This window comes from Scyliorhinus torazame, chromosome 7, assembly GCF_047496885.1.
Source record: "Scyliorhinus torazame isolate Kashiwa2021f chromosome 7, sScyTor2.1, whole genome shotgun sequence".
Classification (NCBI taxonomy): Eukaryota; Metazoa; Chordata; class Chondrichthyes; order Carcharhiniformes; family Scyliorhinidae; genus Scyliorhinus; species Scyliorhinus torazame.
The window spans coordinates 226,723,663-226,740,889 of record NC_092713.1 but is presented as its reverse complement, the minus strand read 5'-3'; the positions used below and the strand labels follow the sequence as shown (position 1 = coordinate 226,740,889).

At 46.2% G+C, this 17,227-nt stretch overlaps 1 protein-coding gene across 3 annotated transcripts in view; it reads left to right on the top strand.

Annotated features, from left to right (window-relative positions):
* LOC140426872 (actin filament-associated protein 1-like 1) overlaps positions 1-17,227 on the top strand; it is a 280,476-nt gene that overhangs the window by 243,863 nt on the left and 19,386 nt on the right. For all 3 annotated transcript variants that reach the window (XM_072512117.1, XM_072512116.1, XM_072512115.1), the window contains 2 exons: positions 8,428-8,592; positions 16,209-16,262. In XM_072512117.1, the coding sequence (XP_072368218.1) occupies positions 8,428-8,592; positions 16,209-16,262 (219 nt within the window). The remainder of the gene's footprint in view (positions 1-8,427; positions 8,593-16,208; positions 16,263-17,227) is intronic.

The window sequence follows — 17,227 nt, the reverse complement described above, 5'->3', positions numbered from 1 at the left end:
ACCTCAAGTCTCTGTCGATGCTGCTCCTGCCGCTTCCTCCAGCATCTGGCCATCTGGCCTGCCAACAGCACCATGAGGACAGCTTTTGTGGGGTCCAAGATATCATCTATACCGTGTATTATCTGTAAGGAATTGGAGAGGGTGTGAGACTGACAACCAGCAGTGTCCTCTACTTCAGGACCCTCCATTCCCCCATTGCTCCCCCTCCCCCTCCCCTGCCTCTGCCATCCAGCACACCCTGCCCACGCACTCCTGGCCGCAATGGGGGCCCCTGGTCACCAGACCCACCACCCTGTACCCCAGGTACTTGAACGTAACGTTACCTAGACCAGACACTGATCCCCTCCCAGTGCACACACCCACTCTCTGGTCATGGAGATGCCCCAGGTGCTGGGGCCCAGCCCCTGGACTGTTCAGATATTGGCAGGTGCCTCCTTGATGTTGCTTCCTGCAGTGTTCAGGCATCACGGTCTGATTGGATGCTAGGCAATAACCCTCACATGTTACATGGCCTGTCCACCCATAGGAATCCACTTGGGAGCCTGTGAAGTGCTCACTTAACCGCAATTGCCAATTCCTTATTAGCGGACCCGTGGGCGCTGAGACCCCTGCTCCCCCTCCCCAGCCCAGGATTGACCCCCATCGATGGCCGCCCACCACGGCCGAGCCTGCTCCCCCCCCGAGCACTGGGGCAGCAACCCCTGTGCCCCCGGGCTCATTCCGCCTGCTTCTCATTTTTTCAAAGGTGTACTATTCGGCGCCAGATTGACCACTTGCTGGGGAGGTGGTTAAATCATGGGAGGCCGTTAAATAGGGGGCGCTCCCGTAAATTGTATGGAGATTATCCTAAAGTGGTGATTATTGGTTTCTCGCCTCACCACGCCATGATTTCACCAACGGTTAGATTGCAAATCGATCGGCGCCTGGCGCGGTTCTCGATTTTGGTCTTCCGTGATCTAACAGCCATGTCGCGCTCTTGCTCAAGCGCGATGCGGTCATTAAATCGCGCCATATATCTTCAAAGAACTCCTACAGCTTTAGACTTTCTCCTATTGGGCCTAAAGTGCTTAAGCTGTGTTTTGGACATCCCGCTCGCCAAAATCACATCTGACGGAGGCAACTTCACTTTAACATGTCCAGTTGCCTCTGTGAACAATGGATGTACACATTGGGACTCACCTCCATTCTCTCCATTTCAAAAATGACAATGGCCAGGTTCAGATCCAAACTTCCATTGCCATTTTTGCAACATCTGCTCAAATACTCTGTTCAGACTGTGCAGTCCATATTTGGATGGGTGCCAACCCTGAATCAACAAGTGTGATACCTGGAATGTTACTGAGATGTTAGGTAGGCCCGCAACATCAGTATTTTGCCCACTCAAAATAACAATTGTTTCATCACTAACTTCGGTTATTTTAAGAGTTGTAGAATTCCTGCTGAGCCATCAGAGCTCTTTTTGATTTTGATTAACTAGGCATGCCACAAGTGCACTTTCCTCACAAGCTTCCCCTTCCCCAGTGAGAATATCAGAAAGTGACAGCTCCATCAGGCTCTGTAACTAAAACTGACAGTCCAAAGATGTGCAGGTTAGATGTATTGGCCATGATAAATTGCCCTTAGTGTCCAAAATTGCCCTTAGTGTTGGGTGGGGTTATTGGGTTATGGGGATAGGGTGGAGGTGTTGACCTTGGGTAGGGTGCTCTTTCCAAGAGCCGGTGCAGACTCGATGGGCCAAATGGCCTCCTTTTGCACTGTAAATTCTATGATAATCTATGAAGGAGATTACCCATGTGTTTCGATTTAAATTGTTTCCGATGAATATACTGTCCAATAGATATGGATATAATATATTCAGATTTTGTATTTAAAAGTTGCATCAAAATGCATGCAGCCAGCTCATTTAAAAAGAATGATAATATATTATCAGTGAGTAGGTGGTTGTATTCTGTTGTACAAATGTAGGAGGTGAGGTATCCACAGTAAGTTTAAAAATCCCACACTACTTGTGTAAACATGAAATGCTGCATCCACGATAGCGTTTGCACTCCTCTCTCAATCCCAATTGTCACTACGACAATTCAGAGTTTACTATAACATTGCATCCCAGCTCACACATGTCCTGGACAGATGACAGCTCAGAAACATGCATTTCTTTTGACCACACTGCCTTTGTCACGTGGTTGCAAGGGGCTAAGATTAAGCACAGGTCACATCAGGACCTCTGTTAACATTATTATCCCATTGGTATCAGGTCACACAGCTGGTAAGCTTGCTTTCTATAGAGGTAAGGCTTCACTAAATACGATGCACCTTGCTCAGAAATTCAAGGCCAGCTTTCTAGTGCAGTCCTTTCTTTTAATGGGACAGGGACTCATTCACCCCCTAGACAGCGACAGCAACAAATGGACACAAAAGTCCCACATTAGTTTGTTAATTAACACCTTCTACAAAAGAGTAGTTTCCTTCCATGAACCTCATGAATAATTGTCAAAACCTAACTAGGTAAAGAACACAGGCAATACTAAATTTGTGATTCTAAGCTGTTGAGTACAGTATGGAATTATACAGGACATTACTCCCTCAGGGAGCTGGAACAAGACTGAATGTTCAGAGACTGTTGTACCCTCAATAACGACGCTAGAGAGTAAAACGGTAAAGAAGGTTTTAATAAACTAAGAACTAGCCTGGTGCCGAGATGGGTGCTTACTGGGTGCTGCCCACAAGGCGGCCCCTTATATACGACTCCCAGGTGGGCAGAGCCGGAGGCGGAGTCCCCCAGGGTTCCAAGCCCGGTCTTAAAGGGGACTTCACCTTACATGATGATAAGGGTACAGTAATACAGTAACCGTTCATCACAGAGACAATGGCTGGAACTTCCCTGGGGTGAGGGGTGCATTCAACCCTGCTGACAATGGTGGGACCAGAAGGCCCATTGCCAGCCCATGACGGGCTGCCTCTGCCACTGCAAAATACGTGACGGGTTGTGTGGAAAATTCTACGAAAAAAAACAATTACATTTTTTATTTTATTTATGCTGTTTGGGCCAATGTTTGGGATCCTGTATCAGTCCATGCAACAGCTCGTCTGGCATTTCAACAAATCCTACTGTGCATGCAGTGCATCACAATTTGTAAAAGGCTTTTTGAATGAAATAGCCTCATACAATAGCCCAAACCTGGCACCCATCATTTTCGCCGGGGGATGGAAAATGGAGGAAGGTTGTAGTTTGCATATCCGTGGTTCATAGAGGCAGCTCCCCATATAAAAATGCAGCTTGCTTCAAACAGATCCAATGCTCGACACTGGAATGATCAAAACACGATTTGCGACCTTTATACCTTCCAGAAGACTCTGTGTAGAGGTAGTACACCCTTTTGGATAGGTCCAGGGGCACCTTTAAGAGAGGTCAGGTGACCTTTGGGATATTTTAGAAGTAGACATGAATGGGTGTAAAATGTGGTTAAACGCATTGGAACTGCAAGCTGTCAAGGCAAGTGTTGAGCTGTCAAGGGAACTGTAGATCCCATTGTAACTGTAAAGCTGACAAGGCAAGTGTTGAACTATCAAGGGAACTGTAAAGTCTATTGGAACTGTAAAGCTGTCAAGGCATTTAAATTATTTTTAAAAAACCATGCTGCATTTAAAAAAACAGTGCTTGCTACTTCACTCTATCTTTAGACATAATCCAGAGGGGTTATCATTTATAGGATTTGTGGTGCATGATTGATTTCACAACTTATCGTTATCACAGTGATGTGTCTGTCAGTTCAGTTTGATTGACAGCTACAAGTGGTGACAAACTCTTTGATGCGGGACTATGAATAATGAATACAAATGCTTGTTTTTACAAGGGGATTAAGCACTTGTACAAAATGTTTATTTTTATAAGGAATTATGGGCGGAATTTTAAAGCCCCTCCCACCAGTGGAGTTTCTGCTCACACTGAAGTCGATGAACATTTCAACAGCTCACCACATTTTTGATCGATGGGACAATAACATTCTACCTTATGTAGTTGAAGTAATGTAACTGTACTGAATGTGGTGTTTATGAATGAGAGATTCATAAAAAATAAAGTTTCCAATAGACAATAAGAACGTCATCTTCTTTCATCTCAGCATGGGTCCTGAGGTCTACCCATGCTGGATCCTGGGTGAATTGGGATGGAGGGTGTAAGGGTAAAGGGTGGTGGGTGAGGACATGTGTTAGCATGGGTTGGCACCAGCTTGATGTAGGTAGAGGGGCATATGTCAGAATACAAAATGTCAGAGGGAGATAGAGAACCTTGTGGAGTGGTGCAGCGACAACAATCTATCCCTCAATGCCAGAAAAACTAAAGAATTGACTTCAGGAAGCAAAGTACTGTACACACCCCTGTCAGCATCAATGGGGCCGAGGTGGAGATGGTTAGCAGCTTCAAATTCCTGGGGGTTCACATCACCAAATATCTGTCCTGGTCCAGCCACATCGATGCTACCACCAAGAAAGCAAACAGCGCCTATAATTCCTCAGGAAACTAAAGAAATTTGACATGCCCACATTAACTCATACCAACTTTTACAGATGCATCCAGCTGCATCACAGCCTGATATGGCAACTGCTCGACCCAAGACAGTAAGAAACTTCAGAGAGTCGTGAGCACAGCCCAGTCCATCACACGAACCTGCCTCCCATCCATTGACTCCATCTACACCTCCCGCTGCCTGGGGAAAGCGGGCAGCATAATCAAAGACCCCTCCCACCTGGCTTTCTCACTCTTCCAACTTCTTCCATTGGGCTGGAGATACAAAAGTCTGAGAACACTCACGAACAGACTCAAAAACAGCTTCTTCCCCACTGTTACCAGACTCCTAAACAACCCTCTTATGGACTGACCTCATTAACACTACACTCCTGTATGCTTCACCTGATGCCGATGTCTATGTATTTACATTGTGTACCTTGTGTTGCCCTATTACGTATTTTCTTTTTCTTTTCTTTTATTTTCATGTACTTAATGATCTGTTGAGCTGCTCACAGAAAAATACTTTTCACTGTGCCTCGGTACATGTGACAATAGACCAAACCAAACCAATATGTTGGGATGGAGGGTGTGAGGTACTGTGGGGGCATCAAGTGGCACGAGTTTGCATGGTTGGGGCACAAGGAGTGTGAGACAAATGGGGTGAGAACGAGAGAATTATTTTTGTTTTGTTTTTTTACAGCGAAAGTCCCGGAGCACCAAGGCAAGCCTTTAAAACAGCTCACCTCCAAACCCGACTGCCCCAGTGGTGCCCTCCACACTGTTTGTGGGGGTGACTCTTGTTAACACCCAAACCCCAGAACCAAAATCAGATCATCCAGGGAACCTTCCCCAGACACAGTTTTGCGGTGTTGGGAATCTTTCAGACTCCGTTTTCCTGAGTCAGGAGCAAACATTCAGGCCTGAGAGATTTTGAAATCCTCACCCTTGTTTTCAAACTCCTCCAAGGCCTCACCCTTCCCTTAGATTAATCTCTTCCAGCCCAACAACACTCCAGGATATCTGCGCTCCACTAATTCTGGCCTCTTGTGCATCGCCTATGGTAAACGCTCCACCCTTGGTGATAATGGCTTCAGGTGACTAGGCTGCAAACTCTGGATTACCTTCCACTCATCTCTTTATCTCTGTACCTCACTTTCCTCCTTTAGGTCACTCCTTAAAACCCAAGTCTTTGACCAAGCATTTGGTCGTCTGAACTAATATCTCCTTAAGTAGCTCAGTATCAAACTTTATTTTGTAATGCTCCTATGGAGTGCCTTGGGATGTTCCATTATTTTAAAGGTACTACATAAATATAAAGAACAGAAAAGCAGAATGTTATTGAAATGGAGATTGACTGTAGAATGCTGTGGCACTAAGGAATCTGGGTGTCCTTGTGCATGAATCACAAAATATAGAATGCAGGCTTAGCAAGTAGTTCGAAAGGAAAATGGAATGTTGACCTTTATTTCGGGGGTAGTATGGAGTAGAAAAGTAGCAAAGTCGTGCTACAGCTGTCCAGGACATTGTTGAGACTGTACCTGGAGTAGGGCGTACAGTTTTGGTCTCCTTACTTCAGGGCAGCTATACCTGCACTGGAAGCAGTCCAGAAAAAGTTCACGAGGCGGATTCCTGGGATGAGGGGATTGTTTTATGAGGAAGAGTTGAGTGTGTTGGGCCTGCACTCATTGGGGTTTAGAGGAATGAGAAGACGATGTTTCCCTCATGGAGAAATCTAGAACAGGGAGCACAGTTTTAAAAATAAATGGTCTCCCTTTAAAGACTGAGATGAAGAGGAATTTTATCTGTCAGAATGTCATTGGCCTTGGATATTCTTTTCCCCAGAGAGCAGTGGAGGAGTAGGTGATTTAAATATATTGAAGGCCGAGTTAGATTTTTGATCCACAAGGAAGTGAAGAGTTATGGGGAGTAAAGGGCAGGCACAAAAGCAGAGCTGAGGCCACAGGCATATCAGCGGTGATCTTACTGAATGGGGGAGCAGTAGATGGGCTGAATGGCCTATTTCTGTTTCTAGTTCGTATGATCTTATAAGTTGTTGTATAGCAGAGTTGACACTTGCTGAAGTTGAATTTTAATGTTTAGGTATTACTGTTTCCTTCCAAGCATTTTTTCTCCCTCTAAGTCAAAGCTGCTGAAGGATTTTTTTCCAACGTAAATCACTTCAGATGATTACACGAGAGATCCAAAACAGTGTTATTCAGTTTTGAATGCATAAATGGATTTTTACCATAGGGAAAAGTACTCTAATCCATCTCAACCTTTACAAAATGGTGATCAATGTGTCTGCTTACTTTTGAAGATCAGAGCCCTATAATCAATCACTGCTGTGAAAACAAATCTAACTTACAATACCGCATTCAACTAGTGAAACTGAAAGAACATTTTCTTAATATCCCAAAGCCTGTCAATGAAACCATTCCAGGACCAGATGATTGTATTTGTTGGTTCTCCTCTTGGGACTGGGGACACCCCATGGTTCATGATTCCGGAGAGGACATCAACCTTGATGGGGTTGAAGGAGCCTGTCTTTGAACTGACCACCCCCGCAATGAAATAAATGCTACATTGCAGCCCCTTCCAACGAAAATTGCGAGAAATGGGAATGGATCGGTAGTCCCAGAATCGGGTCCCACCCAATGTTCTTAAACGGTTCCCCTGTCGGCATGAGTTGGCAAAAATCTAGGCCAAAATGTGTCTGTTCCATGGTTTAATAACATTTCAAATAGACCATTTTCAATACCTGACTAACTAAAATTGCAGTTCCATCTGCCTGCTTAAATGTTTCAAGCATACAAACTACACCTTACCAAAAGAAGAATTATTAACTTGACATTTATCAGATTTTTCCAAGGTAAGTTTCCATGTCCACGCTTGTAATGGGAATTAGCTATGTAAACGTGTCACAGTGCAGCTACACCTTGCTGTCAATGGTGATGCCGATGAATCTACATATTGTATCTTATTGAACTCCATGAAAATTGCCATTTGGACCAGCTAAGATAACTTACATTTGTTTTTTTAGATGAGCTTGAGGATGAACATTTTTCCCCCAGAGATAACTAACTGACTCATGCAGTAGGGCTACCAAGCACAAATAAAGCAAAGGAAAATCACTTGTGAAAGCAAATGACTTGTGTGGGAATGGCTTGGAGGAGGGATTTTTTAAAATTTTAATTAATTGTATTAACTGCTGACCTTTGCTTATACTTATTTACCTCAGATTAAAATTTAACGACGATGGAATTCTCTCCCTATTAAATGAATTGATTGATTTACTAATATCATAGAATTTACAGTGCCCATCGAGTCTGCACCGGCTCTTGGAAAGAGCACCCTACCCAAGGTCAATACCTCCACCCTGTCCCCATAACCTAATAACCCCACCCAACACTAAGGGCAATTTTGGACACTAAGGGCAATTTACCATGGCCAATCCACCTAACCTGCACATCTTTGGACTGTGGGAGGAAACCGGAGCACCCGGAGGAAACCCACGCACACACGGGGAGGATGTGCAGACTCCGCACAGACAGTGACCCAAGCCGGAATCGAACCTGGAACCCTGGAGCTGTGAAGCAATTGTGCTATCCACAATGCTACCGTGTTGATATAACTGGTACATGTTAATTTATCTACTTGCAGAGAGTCAAGAAACATACTTTTTATTACATGCTTTTTACACATTTTGGGAATTTTTAAAATACTCTTATCTTTAGAAATGATTTTTGTGACGACACACACATCCCTTCTCCACTGGAACTTGTAATTCAGTCATGGCAGAGACTGGAACCCAAGCGTGAGCGTTATGTCTTCACAAATTACACTTCCAAATGAGAATCTATTTATGGAAAACAAGTTTTTAAGTTCACCACCTGTAGCTTGATGCCATCTGTATGTTTCAGATGCAAATCAGTCAAAATATGGGAAGACTCGAGCGGAAGAAGATGCAAAGAGATGGCTTACTGAAAAGGAGGCCCTTGAGAATCAGAAGAATTCCATTCGCAAGGAATTGATACAGCTCCGCAAAGAGAAGAAAGAGTTCCGTGAAGCTCTAAAACTATGCACAGGTACAGCCTTCACCTTGCTCCTTGAAATACACAGAACTTTGGAAGCTCGGTAATGTGTTTGTAACACACCTTTTGGTAGGTTGATGCTGGAATCAATCAACAATTAGCTACATGACTGGGTAAATATTCAAAGATAGATTTTGAGTAGAGGGAAGCCTCTCTCTGTATTTTTACTCTCCCTTTTGCTACAATGAACCAAAGGTTTGGAAGCTAACTTCGAGTCCACTTGCCATTGTAGGGAAAAAAATAATTTGGGTTTACATCCAATGCAATTTTATTTTGTAGTCGTTTTCAATTTCTTCCCATAAAGGTTTCCACGCCTGTTTCCATGCTATAAACATCTATGACTCTATGACTGTGACAGGAGATGCCAGGTGGCATCCAGGCTCAGTTCTCCCGGTATGCACTCAGTTAAATGATATCAGGCTGTTTGGGACCATGGGCATCACGATCAATCCCAATGTCCCCTCATTAGTAATTGGGAAAGCTAGGCAGGGTTCCTACTTCTGGCATTAGAAATGCACATGTGTGGGGTAAATGGGGATCCTTGATGAGGATGTTTAAGGCATGCGGCATATTTTCCTCCTCAATTTTCCAGACGTTTTTATCAGTTTTATACAGGTGATGAGGGTAACCAACAGTTTGACCACCATTACAAATGTAAATTCCAGGCTATCAAATTCACCCACTCTGATTTACGCTTCCTACTCGATTCTTAATCCAGGATTTTCTGAACCCCCCCCCCCCCCCTCCCCCAGCCTCTTTTGCAGAGGTAGCCTGCCATTGGCTGGCAGGGCGATCTTCTGGTCCCACCGCTGTCAACGGAGTTTCCTGTTGTTCGCACCCACGGCAGGGGATTACCGGCGACGGGACCTGCGGGAACTGCCTGGAAATCCTTTAGGATAGTAATTACGCGGTCCTTCAATCTGATGAGTCAAGGAGATGCACTATTGCTGGCCATGTTCACTTAGTCCTAAGTGTCCTGTATTCCTCACTGCAATGCTATCAGCTCTTACTTTCAGCAACTCATTGAGCAAAATTCAAAAACTTAAATGCACAAGGGCAAGTCAGGACCAGGATCTGTTTTATTTATTTTTCTGCAGCTTCTATTGCCATCTAGTGGCTGATAACAGCACATTTGCCACATTTCTAAATACTTTATTTTAGGTGAAAGTAAGGCCTATACCATTTGTCAATCTAGAAAGGCATAAATGATCCTGTCCTGGTCAATATTTATCCTTTAACCAACTAAAATAGTTTAATTGGTTATTATTTAATTGCCATTTTTATGTCTTTTGTGTGTAGAACTTAGTTGCTGCGTTTTCACACAAAGACAACAAACAGTAACATCAAAAATAATTCATTGCCTAAAACAAGTGTTATGTGACGTCCTGAGCATGTGAAAAACACTGAGTACAAGTTTTTTTTTTCTCAATTAATATGTTCCTGATATTACATGAAGTAGGAACGTTAGGACATTGGCAGAACTCCTCTTCTTTGTAAAGTGCCACGTTAACTGGGAATTTGAACCCCATAAAAGGCCCTTGCAGCATGCCATCAAGTCACGAATAAATGTTTTGTTACTAATTTGAGGAAAATCTATTACATCTCATTGCTGCAAGCTCAAAGACAATTGCATACAAATTATTTCCTATTCTTGCTTTAGTTATCTTAATAACTCAAAGATGGAGGGAATCATTTTTCGTATCTTGAACCCTTAATTAATTCAGGTTGGCATGATTAATCCAGTGCTTGTAACACATCAGATTTCTGAAGGCTCCACAAACTGACTGAATCATTTGACTAAATTTGGAAATGGATTTATTTGAAAAAAATTGTTGTATTTCATAAATTACGGGTTCAAAATATTATAAATTTAACTGACCATCTGTGGAAGTGCTTTCGATACGTCAGCTGCATACCTAATTACTTTGGATTGTCCTTTCCAATTATAATCTCTCGATTCACTGATTTAATTACTGTGAAAATATTTTTTTTAAACAAACAATTTTATTGAGATATTTTTTGCTGTTGTAAACAGTTACAGATTACAGAAATGTGCAAACATCAACAGAAAACCAACACTTCTACCGAACCATAGTGCACATAACCGATCCTCTCCCAAAAACACTACCCGCCTATTTATCCCTCCTACTCTATTCTAATCTCCCCCCCACCCCGCCCTGCTGACATTCTATCTCCTGCGAAGAAGTCGATGAATGGTTGCCACCTTCGGGCGACCCCCAACACATTACCCTCAAGGCAAATTTGATTTTTCTTACAGACCCAGAAAACTCGACGTGTCCGAAAGTCATAGTTCGGTCTTCGGGGGTTTTGAGTCCCTCTATGCCAGCAGTATTCGCCGCCGGGCTATCAGGGAAGCAAAGGCCAGAACGTCGGCCTCTTTCTCCTCCTGGACTCCCGGGTCTTCCAAACCCGAAAATTGCCACCTCTGGGCTCATCACCACCCTTGTTTTCAGTACCCGGGACATGACCCCCGCAAATCCCTCCCAGTACCCCCTAAGCTTAGGGCATGCCCAAAACATGTAGACGTGGTTCGCTGGTCCTCCCGCACATCTAGCGCACTTGTCCTCTACCCCAAAGAATTTGCTCATCCGAGCCACCGTCATGTGGGCCCGTTGAACAAACTTAAACTGATTCAGGCTGAGCCTGGCACATGTTGCGGTTGAGTTTACCCTACTCAGGGCTTCTGCCCATACCCCGTCCTCCATCTACCCGCCGAGTTCCTCCTCCCATTTGAGTTTCAGTTCCTCCGTCTGGGACTCTTCCCCCTTCATGAGCACCTTGTAAATATCCGAGACTCTACCCTCTCCTCCTTCTCCTCTAGAGAGTATTCTGTCCTGGAGCCCTATTGGCGGGAGTCGTGGGAAGGATGGGACCTGTCTGCGTATAAAGTCCCGCACTTGTAAGTAGCTGAAGTCATTTCCCCTGACCAGCCCAAATTTCTCCTCCAAAGCCCTCATGCTCGCAAAGCTCCCCTCCAGGAACATATTGCCCACCCTCCTCACCCCCGCCCGCCACCATGTTCGAAACCCACCAACCATGTTCTCGGGGGCGAATCGATGGTTATCACATATTGGAGCCCAGACCGATGCACCCACCTCCCCTACAGGTTTCCTCCACTGGCCCCATATCCGCAGGGCCGTCCCCACTACCGAGCTGGTGGAGTACCTGGCCGGTGAAAGCGATAGAGGAGCCGTGACCAGGGCTGCCAGGCTGGTGCCCCTGCACGAAGCCGCCTCCACCCGCTCCCAAAGAGACCCTGTACCCACAATCCATTTCCTTATCATGGCTATGTTAGCCGCCCAGTAATAGTTGGTCAGTTTCGGCAACGCCAGTCCCCCCTCGCCGCAGTTCCTTTCAAGTATCGCCTTCCTCACCCACGGGGATTTTCCCGCCCAGACAAAGCTCATAATAATTTTGCTAGTTCTTTTAAAGACGGACTGCGGGATAAACATCGGGAGGCACTGAAAAATGAACAAGAATCTTGGCAGGATTGTCATCTTTACCGTTTGCACCCTCCCCGCAAGTGATAGTGGGAGTGCATCCCATCTCTGAAATTCCCTCTTCATTTGTTCCACCATTCTAGTCAAGTTTAACTTATGTAACCTGCCCCAGTTTTGTGCCATCTGTCTCCCCAAGTATCGGAAACTTTCCCCAACCAGCCTAAATAGCAGCTCCTTCAGCCTATTCTCCTGGCCCTTTGCCTGCACTACAAACATCTCACTCTTGGTCATATTTAATTTGTACCCTGAGAACCGACCACACTTTCTCAATGATTCCAGTATATTGTCCATCCCGGCCAGTGGGTCCGACACAATCAGGAACAGGTCATCCGCATAGAGAGAGACGTTGTGCTCCACCTCCCCCCTAGTCATTCCCTTCCACCCCTTTGCAGCTCTCGGGGCAATCGACAACGGTTCTATGCCCAGCGCGAACAGCAACGGGGAGAGTGGGCATCCCTGTCTGGTCCCGCGATGTAGTCTGAAATAGTCTTGACATTGTCCTGTTCGTCCTTACGCTAGCTTTTGGGGCCTGGTACAGTAGTCTGACCCAATTAACCAGTCCCTCTCCGAACCCGAATCATCCGAGTACCTCCCACAAATAGTCCCACTCCACCCGGTCAAAGGCCTTTTCAGTGTCCATTGCCACCACTGCCTCCACCTCCTTGCTCGTCGGGGGCATCATAATCACATTAAGCAATCTTCTCAAGTTGGCTGTCAGCTGTCTGCCTTTAACAAACCCTGTTTGGTCATCCCCAATCACCTCCGGTACACAGTCCTCAATTCTAATCGCCAGGACCTTGGCATCCACATTAATCAGGGAGATTGGCCTGTATGACCCACAGGATTCCGGGTCCTTGTCCCGCTTTAATATCAGCGAGATAGTGGCCTGCGACATTGTCGGAGGTAGGGTCCCTCTGTCCCTCACCTTATTAAAAACCCTGGTCAGCACTGGCTCCATTATCTCCGAGAACTTTTTGTAAAACTCTACTGGGTATCCATACAGTCCTGGGGCTTTACCCGACTGCATGGCCTTTAGGCCCCCCAGTACCTCCACAGCTCTAATCGGGGCTCCCAGCACGTCCACTAGTCCCCTGCCCACCTTTGGGAAAGTTAGTCCGTCCAGGAACTGTTTCATCTCCTCCGGCTCCTCTGGGGGTTCTGAAGTGTAGAGCTTACTATAAAAGTCCCGAAACACCTTATTCAGTCCCGATGGGTCCACCACTCTACTCCCCATCCCTGGCCGCCTCCCTTCTCCTGAGTTGCTGCGCTAGTAATCTGCTGGCCTTCTCCCCAAGCTCATACACCACACCCCTTGCCTTCCTAAGCTGTTCCACGGCTCTACTCGTGGATAGCACTCCCAGTTCCGCCTGCAGTCTCCGTCTCTCCCTGAGTAGGTCCTCCCCCGGGGACCCTGCATGCTCCTCGTCTATCCGGTGAATCTCCTGAACCAATCTATCCATTTCTGCTCTGTCCGTCCTATCCCTGTGAGCCCAAATTGAGATCAGCTCCCCCCTCACTACCGCCTTCAGCGCCTCCCACAGGGTCGCTGCTGAAACCTCCCCCGCATCGTTAACCTGCAGGTAATTTTGCGTACACCTCCGCAGTCTCTCACATATCCCCTCCTCCGACAGCAATCCTACGTCTAACCTCCATTGCGGGCGATGGTAATTTGCCCCGCAGACCTACAGGTTCACCCAATGTGGGGCGTGGTCCAAAATAGTGATCGCCGCGTATTCTGTATTTTTTACCTCCCCTACACAGTCCCTGAAAAAAAAATTGATCCTAGAGTATACTCTGTGAACATGTGAGTAAAACGAATATCCCCTTCCCATCGGCTGTCTGGCTCTCCATGGGTCCACTGCCCCCATTTGCGCCGATCAATCATAACCCTTCTTGGGCCCGACCCCGGGCCCGGGCCATGTGCCTCTTGGTTTGCCTCTTGGCAGTTTCCACCCCCGACCTCCTCTCCATTACCTACTTCATACCCCTCCCACGTCAGCAGAATAACTTCCCCCCCCCTTTCCCCCCTAGCAACATCTCCCTATAACCCCACCTCTGCCATCTACTGCACACCCCCCACCTGACTGCCTTGACTAGCCAACCTGCTAGCCCAATGACTCATCCCTCCGGCGCCTACTTGTCCCGCTCCCATTGTTTCCCCGACCTCCTCTCCCCACTCAGCAACACACCATCCCCTGATCTGACCCACTGGAGCAGTCTCACTAGAATGAGAAAGATCAAACGAGATGGGGACATCAAACAGCAAAGTGAGGCTGCTCCAGGTGTAATACAGTTCCAACTGTGTAAACAGATGAGTGTTCACAAACATCCCTTTCTGAGCATTAATTAAGTAACAACGCAGTAACACAGTACCTGTATAACACCCACCCATTAACAAAAAAACCCAAAACCAAAAACTTTAACCCCCATTGCTCACCGGCCACCTTTATGTTACAGTGAAGGCTCCAACAAACAAAAAAAACACGACAAAAGGTAAAAGAAAGCGAGAGGGGGATCACATCCCCCCCCCCCCCCCCCCCCCCCCCACCGCACACCCTGTAGGCAAAAGCTGCCAAAAATACAACACAAAGCACCTTTAAAGCAGTAAACAGTCGACCGTCAGTCCAGGCACAGTAGGCATCCCCCCAAACAATAACTCTCGGACTCTAGCTTGAGACCATAGGTCCTTTTTGCGGGACCAGCTCTGATCCCTCGCGAAGTCCATCGCTTCTTCGGGCTCGGAGAAGTAGTGGTGTTGGCCCTGATGCGCGACCCAAAGATGAGCCAGGAAGAGCAGACCAAACATCACGTGCTTTTTAAATAAAACCTCCTTAATTTGTTTAAAGGCTGCTCGACGCCTGGCCTAGGTCCTGATAAATGCGAAGAACACTGTTATTCCACGTGCTGCTCTTAGCGCTCTTTGCCCACTGCAGCACACGCTCCTTATCCGTGAACCTGTGGAGCCTAATCACCATCGGACGGGGGGGGGGGGGGGGGGGGGGGGGGTACCCCCCGGACGCATCTGCCTCGCCTGTACTCTATGTGCCTCTTCCAGCTCCGGCGGTCACGGAAAGGCGTCAGCCCCCATCAGCTGCAGCAACAGGTCAGCCATAAAAGCTGTGGCATCTGCTCCCTCAGCCCCCTCCTGGAGGCCAGATTTTGTCTGCGGGCTCTATTTTCCATCTCCTCTACTCTGTCCAGCAGTCTCCTCTGTCTCTCCTTCAACCCATCGACTTCTAGCACAGCAATCGTCTGCGTGTCCGCCTGCTCCTCCACCGCCTCTCCCAGCTCCTTAACTTTTTTGTCCTGGGCATCCAATCTCTGATTCAATTTATCCACTGCCTTCTGAAGTGAGTCCAAGTTATCCCGCTTCAATGTTTCAAAACTGCTTTTAATAACCTGCAGCATATTTTCCAGCGCTAACTGGATCGCCGGGTCCAAGGTCCGTAGGTCAGCCATCTTTGCTCCTGGGTCAGCTTCCACTGCACTTTGTCTTTGTCCTTTCCTTTCCCGTTTTCGGTGCTTTCTGCTCTCCTGCGGTTCCATACAGCTCTGCCCGCTAATCAGCACCTCCGTGGCCGTCTATCCCAGCGCTCAAAAGTCCCGAAAAAACGGGAAACCAGGTCCACAAATCCTGCCGGAGTGAGAGTCACCGAATGTGTGGCTTACTCGCTCATCGCCGCCACCGGAAGTCAATTACTGTGAAAATATTGACGATAAACCAATTGTGGAATCATTACAGTTGCAGTGACTGAAAGCTCTTGGCATTTAAAGGGATAATATGGGCTCGAGAGATAGAAAAAACGTCAAGGATGTCTACCATCCATCACTGTGGGTCTGTTGTAATGTGTATGATAAGCTGGAAATTATCACATTGAAAACACTTGCAAATAATGCTGTTATGAATCACACAACGTAAAATCATCACTCTAGATATCCCGAACCGTGCCAATTTGCCCTGTGGAGGTGTCATTTTGCATTGTTGTTGTGCTCGTGCAACACAGCACCCACTTCCTCATTGTTCTTTGTGTCCTGTGTCAATTTGAAGGCAAGTTTCCTAACTACAAAATATTATATTGTGTGCTTTAGCTGATGAAGATGCAGTGCTATCAGCTGCAACATCACTGGAAAAAAGAAAAAGAGGTGAGACAATTACATTGTAAAGAAGAAAGTAATTTCTATATGAAAAAAAATCATAAAATTGCATACTTATTCATTGTGAATTTCAGAACATATAAGCAGAAAAGAGCAGTCATATGATGTAAATAAATGGTGAGGCAACACAGTTATATAGTCCATTGGGATATCAATATACATCACCATGAAGTGGAGGAACAAATGCTCGTTCTCCCTATTTCACCAAGCTCTTGGTCACCATCATTGTGAAGACGTTCCGAGCTTGTTTGACACCTCTGCACAATGGAGTGGAGAGTCATTGTCCTGTCTCTGTGTTGCTCACTTCCTAGTAACCTGCTGAAAAATGACAGAGGCAGAACTCGTGAACATGCCATCACCGGTTGAGGCAGGATTCCAGGGGCGAAGCGCGGGAGGAATGAGTTTAATACCTTCATATGTTTAAGGGAATGGGAGGTGTATAAAAGAGGAGTAATGATTGGCAAGAAATCTACTGACCAACATGGTATTGAGATTGTCAAAAAGATGGGCACATCTGCTTCAAATCATTGATACATGGCCACAAAAAAACATAAACAACAAACCCTGGTTTGTTAATATACCACTGAACTAATCTGATCAGTAACTTAATCATACAGCCAAATCCCAGATAGCGACTGAGAAAAGTCTTCATTTGAACATTAGGGAGAGGAGATTTCCTCTGCGTGCTAGGTGGAACAAAATTGTAGCCACGTTAATTAAAAATGAGCTAACATGTTGGAGAGATATGTTTTGGTCATGATCCGATTCGGCATGATTGACGATGCCATTGACTAATCTGCCAAGAGTCAGTGCCACGCTCACGAACAGTATCGGTGACACGATAACACAATGGTTAGCACTGTTGCTTCACAGCGCCAGGGACCCGGGTTTGATTCCCGGCTTGGGCCATTGTCTGTGTGGAGTCTGGATGTTCTTCCCGTGTCTGCGTGGGT